General features: G+C 45.8%; 1 protein-coding gene across 2 annotated transcripts in view; it reads left to right on the top strand.

Moving 5' to 3' along the window:
- Window positions 1–901: 901 nt before the first annotated feature.
- The window catches only part of ubr1 (ubiquitin protein ligase E3 component n-recognin 1), a 220515-nt gene continuing 211264 nt past the window's right edge, over window positions 902–10152 (top strand). For both annotated transcript variants that reach the window (XM_072569440.1, XM_072569439.1), the window contains exon 1: window positions 902–1006. In XM_072569440.1, coding sequence (XP_072425541.1) covers window positions 917–1006 — 90 coding nt within the window. In that variant the 5' untranslated portion in view covers window positions 902–916. The remainder of the gene's footprint in view (window positions 1007–10152) is intronic.

Raw genomic sequence — 10152 nt, 5'->3', positions numbered from 1 at the left:
CTGCTGCCTCACAGTGCCAGAGTCCCCGGTTCGATTCCAGCCTCGGGCAACTGTCTGTGTAGAGTTTACACATTCTTCCTGTGTCTACATGGGTTTCCTCCCACAATTGAATTGAATTTTTTGTCATGTGTATTGAGGCACAGTGAAAAGCTTTATCTTGTAAACAATACAGGCAAATCACAGTTAAGTAGCATAGATAAGTAAATAAAAGGTAAACAGCGACAAAAACAAAAACACAGGTATAAATGAATGTTAAGAGTTTGTGAGTCCATTCAGTATTCTAATAATGGTAGGGTAGAAACTGTTTCGAAACCAGCTGGTGCATGTGTTCAGGCTTCTGTACCTTCTCTCTGATGGTAGAGATTGGAGAAACACATTGCCAGGATGGGATGGATCTTTGAGGATGCTGGCGGCCTTTCGTTGACAGCGGGCCTGGTAGATGGATTCTAATAGATGGGAGGTTGGCCTTTGTGATTGTCCGGGCCTAGTTCACCCATTCTCTGTAACCGTCTCCGACCTTGAATGGCACAGTTGCCGTACCAAGCAGTGATACACAATCCAAAGATGTGCAGGTTAGGGTGAATTGGCTATGCTGAATTGCCCATTGTGTTCAGAGGTGTGTAGGTTAGGTGCATTACTCAGGGGTAAATGTAGAGTAATAGGGTAGGGGGAATGAGTCTGGGTGGGTTACTCTTCAGAGGGTCAGCGTGGACTTGTTGGGTGGAGGGGCCTGTTTCCACACTGTGGGGATTCTGTGAACTCAACCCTGGTCCTGTACAAGAAGCATCTTTCCCTCTTGCTCCCTCTGCTTCCCCCTCCCCCTGCTGCTGGCTTAGGGCAGCTGCCGTAAAGTGTAATCCGGCCTCAGCTGGAAAACTGTCGCGAAGCGGGCTGACGCTTGGCGGTGGCGAGCAAGATGGCGGACGGTGAGCGGTGCGAGGCGAGTGTCGGCGGAGAGCCGGGGAGCCGCGGTGGCGGCGGCCCGGAGCCGGAGCTGGTGGTCCGGGTGAGTGCGGCCCTGGGGCGGGCTGTCGACACACACAGGGGACAGGGAAAGCCGAGGCCTCGCCTCGCCGGTGCCGCTGTGACGGCTCGAGGCTGTATCAGGGAGCGGGAGCCTCTGAGGGTTGTCCGCCTTCCCCCCACCCCCCGCGGGCCCGGTCATTGATGTGGTCACATTCCCGGTCCGTTAGTGTTGGTGCCCTCTCCACCCCCCCCCCACCCCACCCCCTTCTCCCCTCCCCCCCCTCCCCCCACCCCCCCCACCTCCCCCCCCCACCCCCCCCGCCCCCCCACGCCCCCCCACGCCCCCCCACCCTCCCCACCCCGCCCCCCCACCCCCCCACCCCCCCCTCCCCCCCCCGTCCCCCCACCGCCCCCCCACCCCCCCCACCCCCCCCCACCCCCTTCTCCCCTCCCCCCCCCTCCCCCCCCTCCCCCCCCCGCCCCCCCACCCCCCCCACCCCCCCCCACCCCCCCCACCCCACCCCCCCTCCCCACCCCCCCCACCCCCCCCACCCCCTTCTCCCCTCCCCCCCCACCCCCCCCCCCACACCCCCACCCCCCCACCCCCACCCCCCACACACCCCCACCCCCCCCACACCCCCACCCCCCCCCACACACCCCCACCCCCCACACACCCCCACCACACCCCCACCCCCCCCCACACACCCCCACCCCCCCCAACACACCCCCACCACACCCCCACCCCCCCCCCCCCCCCACACCCCCCCACCCCCCCCACACCCCCCCCCCCCCACACACCCCCACCCCCCCCACACCCCCCCCCCCCCCACACACCCCCACCCCCCCCCCCCACACACCCCCACCCCCCCCCCCCCCCCACACCCCCACCCCCCGGTTTAGGGACGATGTCCCCCCTTTTGGTTTCCCATCCTGCCATTGTGCCCAGCGCGAGCCTGTTGGATGCTGCAGACCCCACTGACATGCCTCCTGTGTCTTGCCCCAGCCTGTTTGTTATGCCTGCTCAGTTGGTACGCCTGTGTCTGGGTCTGTCAGCATGCTACTGCCCTGGCAGGTTGGCAATACTGAGTCTGCTGTGTGCCCATGTCCTGGTCTGTTTGCATGCCTGGCACCTGTCTTGTGCCTGGCCCCCATTTTGTCAGTGTGTTTATCTGTGTCCCTGTGTTCATTTATTTTCCTTGCGTCCACTAAATTGTGGAGGAATCTCATTGGGGAAAGTGACAAATTTATAAAAATTTGCGCTTTCAAGTTAATGTGACTGAATAGAGTTGTTTTCTTATTTGAGTTATGGTTTTGAAAGATTATGGCTGATACTTTTCCTTTCGATTTGTTTGACCATGAACTTCCTTTAAAATCTTAGTTTGTTTTTAGTAAATTGGACTGGTTGTATTGCATCCAAACGTTCATCAAGATTACCCAAACTCAGTTGCCTGTATCCTAAATTACATAGAGTCCCATTAAGCTATTACTCATTGATGTATATTGATGTTCGATTTGGCAATGCTTACCTGTGTTTTTAAAAATAGCCTCCTTTTCCCCCTGGTAATCTCCTCCAGCACTCAAGCTTTCAGTTCGGCCCTCTTTAATCACTTTTCTGTCAGTAATTACATTGCTGTCAAGGTCTTAAACTCTGAAATTCTGGCTTTTAAGTTTCTCCACCTTATTTTCATTCTCTCTCTCTCTCCTCACTTTTATGCAATTTCTTAAAAACTTCCTATTTGACTAGATTGTACATCTCTTCAAATGGTTATGTCAAGTTTTGATTGATTATGCTTCTGTGAAGCATCCTGGATCTTCTAATCACATTAAAGATGCGATATAAGTACAAGTTTTATTTGTTTATTTGTGAACTAAATCCTTGTGTTAATGATTTAAAATTCTTACTTCGAAGTAAGGGTGTTCCTGTGCTGTGAAGAAACTGGTGCAGAGATTCATCAAATAGTATTTAAATTTTATTGCATTTAACCAAATAAAATAAGAAACAGAAGCTCTTTCAATCACCTTGTATATACATTCTCTTATTGCACCAACTTTCCCTATACTTTCACACTGGCGTCCACGAGGTGCTTATTAGTGCTGTTGACTCAGTGAACAGATTTTTTTGATGTTTTCAGAAAAATGCAAGGTTCCTGGATGATTTTGCTTCACTTTTGTCATATCACATAACTAATGATACTTGTTATTCCCCTGTTGCTGTGTTGTTGAGGCTCAGCCAATTTAGCCCATAATGGGACTTGTTCCTGTTACTTTACAATTCAACATGGCTCAGTTCCCCCTCATATACATATATATAAAAGGTAATCCCTAATTTTGGAAAAAATTAAAACACTTTTTCTGTAATCTTTAAATGATCTATTAAACTATTACATTTTTTTATGACATGAAACACTTGCAGTAATCTAAACGTCAAGTTGCCATAGTACCAGAACACCATAGGGCTTGCCTTTCACAAGATAGAGATGACTAGTGACAGTTTAACCTGAGGGTCCCCGTGCCTGAGGTGAGGTTAAGAAGGTGAGACCTTCATGGTGACCTGAGCCAGTGTGGGGATTGTACCAATCCTTTGGTGTCAGTCTGCAATACAAACAAGCTATCCAGCCAGCTGAGCTAACTGACCCTTGAGTAAAGTGTTTTTGAAAGTTTTATCAGTGGAGCTAGAGGAGGCCAAATATGGTCAGGAATCTTTTAAAGAATAACTTGACATAAAATTTGTACCAGTGAAGCCTCTTAAGAATTCTTATCTGATCTAGCAAGAATGCAAAGCAATGGTTTGTGAACTTATTGTGAATTTGATTTTTGGGTTGAAGATGTTAGTTCTGTCTGATTTTATCTCCTCATTTTGGTAATCTTCTATACTAGACAGTTAACTGAAGCCAGTTAATATTGGTTTCTATAATAATGCCTCACTTCATACTCTATTTTGATGTTGAATTTTCTATTGTGTCACAAAAGCTTTTCCTACGGATTGACCCTTGACAGACTGGAGTTGCTTTGAAGGACATTGTTCAGGCTTCAGGTGGCATCCTTGGAACAGTTTGCTTGAGCTATTGTTGCCTTTCTAAAGAGAATGTTGAATTATCAGGAATAGGTTATATTGTGATTGACATGCTAAGTGGAACTGGTATTTTGTTTATTCACTCATGGAATGTGGGCTTTGCTGGCTGGGCTAACATTTATTGCCTGTCCCTAGTTTTTCTGAGAAGATGTGGTTATTCAGGATTATACTGAATATATATTAATTTTTATTTTCTTTAATTTTTTTAATGAAATATGAGTGTTGCTGGAAAAGCCAGCATTTGTGGTGCATCCCTGAGTGATCTTAAACTGAGGTCGATTAACAGTTAATCACATAATTGTGGATCTCAAATCACGTATCAGCCAGATAGATAAAAATGGCAGATTTTCTTCTCTTCAGGCATCAGTGAACAAGATGGGTTTTGTTTATGGTATTTGTTGGTATTGATTGATGGTATTTGTTATGATCAATATTATTGAGACTTGCCTTCAATTCCAGATCTGACGAATTTAAATGCTACCATAGTAAGATTTGAACCTTTGCCACTATTACATTAAGTTGGACCTCTGGATTACTAGCCCAATAACATTACCACCACATCACTACCTTCCCATATCATTAGTGGGTTCTGAATACAGAACCAGTTAGCAAATGATTTTCCATTCACAACAGCAGATATATAGTCATTGTTTACAATGAGTATGCATTTCCAAAATAATCAGATTTGTTTGCTTGCATCTGAAGAGGTAGCTGATGGTTACACATCACTGAGTGCTGGTCCATTGTTTACCTTTGCAGCATATATTCAATAGCACAGGCTAGTAGGTCTATTCCATTCATTTTTGACTGAACATAGACTCTGTACATGCATTTAATCTTCTGAAAGCAACACCTACAGGTAAACAAGATGAAATTTTATGATTCCCCTTCCTGAGCTTTTGAACTGGTTGTTGTAACTTTTGTGGTAACTAGAAGGCTGAATTAGTAATTTGGCTGTCTCCTTTTGTCAGGCAACACCATTGTAGCAGTAATGCAACTGCGACAAAATCACGGATAAATCAATGTTTGTCACTCAAACTATAAACACAACATTTCGGATAGTTTTAAAAAAAAATCCATTTGCACAGCAAGTAGGGTCATTTATTTACAAGGTCAAAAGTTTTAAACAATGGCATGTAATATCTTTCAAAAGCAAACAGATACCTGCAATACCAGCCCAGAGAGATGACAACACAGATGAGAGACCTCCAAAAATGCTTCCTCAGAATTTGAATCAAGACATTTGCTCATCAATGTTGTCTTTGCAATCATTAAACTCATGCCAAATGTCTTTTTTAATCCAGAAATTGCATGAGAGCTTTATGCAGTATTTTAGTCTCAATTCCTCTCTTAACTGTGTGATACTTTTACAATTTTCCGCTGGCATTGTTTGATCATGCAAGTGCTTTGACAGAGGATGAGGGTAATGCTTTAATTCTACAGAGGCGATAGTGTTTAATTATTATGGCTTTTAGTTTTAAAATAGCATGCAAGTAAAAGCTAATGGCATTTTTAAAACAAATTTTGCATTGATCTGTTGCCATTTATGGTACTGCAGAAAGTGCCAACTCATTTCACAGTCAAAAGTACTATTGCAGTGTAGTGATGCGATGTAGGAAGACACAACAGTCAACTTGTGCACAAGGATTCACAAGCAGTCATGAACCAATAAGTTGTCGTAATGCTGGTTGAGGAATAAACAGAACTTCAGGGAAAATCTCTCTAGTATTGAGAGTGTGGTGCTGGAAAAGCACAGCAGGTCAGGCAGCATCTGAGAAGCAGGAGAATCAACATTTTAGGCATAAGCCTGAAGAACGGCTTATGCCCGAAACGTTGATTCTCCTGCTCCTTCAATGCTGCCTGACCTGCTGTGCTTTTCCAGCAACGCATTTTTCAGCATAAGCCCTTCATCAAAATTTCTCCAACCAATCTGGAATAGAACGCTGGAAGCTTTGACATTTTCATGAAAGAGCAGGTGGAACCTCAGTTTAATATCTGATCTGAGAGTGGTACCTCTTGACAGTGTAGTACTCTCTTGGTGCTCGCAGCCTTCTGACTAGGATGAGAGTGCTACTGTTTTGCCAAGTCTGGCACCTGGAATCCATCCAAAGATAGAATCTCAAATTTTACTTGTCATAAAACATTTTTTATTTCAATCACACAATACAATAGATGTGAATTTCATACTTAGGCAGTGGTAAGATTTAATAACTATTCCTACGTCTTTGCTACTCCAGTGTTAGTTGTGAGTAATAGTTCTGGTAAGAGTGAAAGGTCAACATTATAATTTGTGTTTCTATTTTAGCCGGGTTGCCACCCAGTTACGTTCAGGGTGCTCCTTCCTGGGGAATGACATTGAGGCCACAGCAAAATTGCATGTGCTCATCAGCAAATACAATGACTGGACAATTAAAATACACATCATCTGGTATAGACATGACCACCGCACTGTCCTTGTGACGATAAAGACCTGCCTTCACATTGAGAATAACCTCCATTGTGTTGTGTGGCAGTATCACCACGCTAAATGGGACAGACTTTAAACATATCTAGCAGCTCAGCACTGGGTATCCCTGACACGCTGTGGGCCATCAACAGCAGCAGAATTGTACTCCAACACAATCTGCAACCTCGTGGCCTGAGATGTCCCCCACTCAACCATTACCATCAAGCCAGGAGATCAACTCTGGTTCAATAGAGAGTACAGGAGCACCATCATTTACACCTGAAAATGAGGTGTCAATCTGGTGAAGCTACCAAGCAGGACTGCTTGTGTGCCAAACAGCATAAACAGCCAGTGATAGACAGAGCTAAGCAATCCCACAACCAACGGACCAGATCTAAGCTCTGCAGTCCTTCAACATCCAGTTGTGAATGGTGGTGGACAATTAAACAACTCACTGGGGGAGGGGAAGGCTCTCAACATGTTAGTGCAAAAGATAAGGCTGATGCATTCGCTGCAATCTTCAGTCAGAAGTGTCGAGTGGATGATCCGTCTCGGGCTCCTCCAGTGGTCTCCAGAATCACAGATATCAATCTCCAGCCAATTTGATTCATTCCACATCATATCATGAAACAGCGGGAGGCACTGGATACTGCAAAGGCAATGGGCCCTGATAACATTCCAGCAATAGGACTGAAGACGTGTGCTCCAGAACCTGCCGCCCCCGTAGCCAAGCTGATCCAGTACAGTTACAACACTGGCATCTACCTGACAATGTGGAAAATTGCTTATGTCGTGGACACAAAAAGCAGGGCAATTCCGACCTGGTCAATTATCGCCCAATCAGTCTCCTCTCCATCATCAGTAAAGTGATGAAAGGGTAATCAACAGGGGTAATGGCCAGGTGTTAGATTTGGACGTAGGTGAGCACTTTGGTGCTAGTGACAACAATTCTGTTATGTTTACTTGAGCAATGGAAAGGAATAGGTATATACCGCAGGGCAAGATTTATAACTGGTGGAAAGGCAATTATGATGCAATTGGGCAAAATTTAGGAAGCAATGGATGGGGAAGGAAACTGCAGGGCATGGGCACAATTGAAATGTGGAGCTTGTCAAGGAACAGCTACTGCATGTCCTTGATCAGTATGTACCTGTCAGGCAGGCAGAAAGTGATTGAGTGAGGGAGCCATGGTTTATTAAGGAAGTTGAATTTCTTGTCAAGAGGAAGAAGACTTACATGAAAATGAAACATGAAGGCTCAGAGTACTTGAGAGTTATAAGTTAGCCAGGAAGGACCTAAAGAGAGAACTAAGAAGAGCCAGGAGGGGATACGAGAAGTTGTTGACAGATAAGATCAAGGAAAGCCCTAAAACTTTCTTTGGTATATCAGGAATGAAAGAATGATTAGAGTAAGATTAGGTAAAAACAATGACTGCAGATGTTGGAAACCAGATTCTGTATTAGTGGTGCTGGAAGAGCGCAACAGTTCAGGCAGCATCCGAGGAGCAGCAAAATCGATGTTTCGGGCAAAAGCCCTTCATCAGGAATGCAGGCAGAGTGCCTGAAGCGTGGAGAGATAAATGAGAGGAGGGTGGGGAGAAAGTAGCATAGAGTACAATAGGTGAGTGGGGGAGGAGATGAAGGTGATAGGTGTGGGGCAGTGGATAGGTGGAAAAGAAGATAGGCAGGTAGGACAAGTCATGGGGATAGTGCTGAGCTGGAAGTTTGGAACTAGGGTGAGGTGGGGAAGGGGAAATGAGGAAACTGTTGAAGTCCACATTGATGCCCTGGGGTTGAAGTGTTCTGAGGTGTTCTTCCTCCAGGTGTCTGGTGGTGAGGGAGTGGCGGTGGAGGCGGCCCAGGACCTCCATGTCCTCGGCAGAGTGGGAGGGGGAGTTGAAATGTTGGGCCACAGGGAGCTTCAGGGCAGAGGAAATGACCTGGGAGTTGCAGTGGGAGAGGGACTCCCTGAGATTCTTGTAGAGAGAGGAGGAAAACTACTTCAAGGCAGGCATCCTTGCAAGAGGATTCGCAGTAGGGTTAAGAACAACTGGGTAAAAACAATGACTGCAGATGCTGGAAACCAGAGTCTAGATTAGAGTGGTGCTGGAAAAGCACAGCAGTTCAGGCAGCATCGGAGGAGCAGTAAAATCAACGTTTCGGGTAAGATTAGGGCCAATCAAGGATAGTAGTGGGAAGATGTGTGTGGAGTCTGAGGAGATAGGAGAGGCACTAAATGAATATTTTTTCAGTATTCATACTGGAAAAGGGCATTGTTGTCGAGAATACTGCAATACAGATTACTAGACTAGATGGATTGAGGTTCACAAGGAAGGAAGTGTTAGCAATTCTGGAAAGTGTGAAGATAGATCATTTCCCTGGGCTGGATGGGATTTATCCTAGGATTCTCTGGAAAGGTAGGGAGGACATTGCCGAGCCATTGGCTTTGATCTTTATTTCGTCATTGTCTACAGGAATACTGCCAGAAGACTGGAGGATAGCAAATGTTGTTCCCTTGTTCAAGGGGAGTCGAGACTACCCTGGTAATTGTAGACGAGCGAGCCTTACTTTTGTTGTGGTAAAGTGTTGGAAAAGGTTATAATAGAGTGGATTTATAATCATCTAGAAATAAATAATTTGATTAGGGATAGTCAGCACTGTTTTGTGAAGGGTCGGTCGTGCCTCAAAACCTTATTGAGTACTTTGAGTAGGTGACCAACCAGGTGACTGAGGGTAAAGCAGTTGTGGTGTATCTGGATTTCAGTAAGGCATTTGGTAAGGTTCCCCATGGTAAGCTATTGCACAAAATATGGAGGTATGGGATTGAGGGTGATTTAGCGGTTTGGATCAGAAATTGGCTAGCTGAAAGAAGACAGAGGGCGGTGGTTGATGGGAAATGTTTGTCCTGGTGTTCAGTTACTAGTGGTGTTCTGCAAGGATGTGTTTTGGGGCCACTGATGTTTGTCATTTTTATAAATGAGCTGGAGGAGGGTGTAGAGGATGGGTTAGTAAATTTTCAGATGACACTAAGGTTGGTGGAGTTGTGGATAATGCTGAAGGATTTTGTTGGTTACAGAGGACAAGGTGCAGAGCTGGGCTGAGAGATAGCAAATGGAGTTTAATGTGGAAAAGTGTGAAGTGATTCACTTTGGAAGGAGCAACAAGAATGCAGAGTACTGGTCCAATGGTAAGATTCTTGGTAATGTTGATGAGATGTCCGTGGACATAGATCCCTAAAAGCTGCCATCCAGATTGATAGGGTTGTTAAGAAGGCATAAGGTGTGTTAGCTTTTATTGGTAGACGGATTGAGTTTTGAGCCACTAGGTCGTGCTGCAACTGTACAAAACTGTGGTGCAGCCGCACTTAGGCACTTAGGAGTTTTGTGTACAGTTCTGGTCATCCATTATAGGAAGGATGTGGAAGCTTTGGAAAGGGTTCAAAGGAGGTTTACCAGGATGTTACCTGGTATTGAGGGAAGGTTACAGAGGGACAGAGATAAGCTGCAGAGCTGGGCTGAGAGGTGGCAAATGGAGTTTAATGCAGAGTGGGAGGTGATTCACTTTGGAAGGAGCAACAGGAATGCAGAGTACTGGGCTAATGGTAAGATTCTTGGTCGTGTAGATGAGCAGAGGGATCTTGGTGTCCATGTACATAGATCCCTGAAAGT

The sequence above is a fragment of the Chiloscyllium punctatum genome, chromosome 4, assembly GCF_047496795.1.
Source record: "Chiloscyllium punctatum isolate Juve2018m chromosome 4, sChiPun1.3, whole genome shotgun sequence".
NCBI classification, from domain to species: domain Eukaryota; kingdom Metazoa; phylum Chordata; class Chondrichthyes; order Orectolobiformes; family Hemiscylliidae; genus Chiloscyllium; species Chiloscyllium punctatum.
Note: the sequence above shows the minus strand (reverse complement) of the source record. Positions and strands in the feature narration are given on the sequence as shown.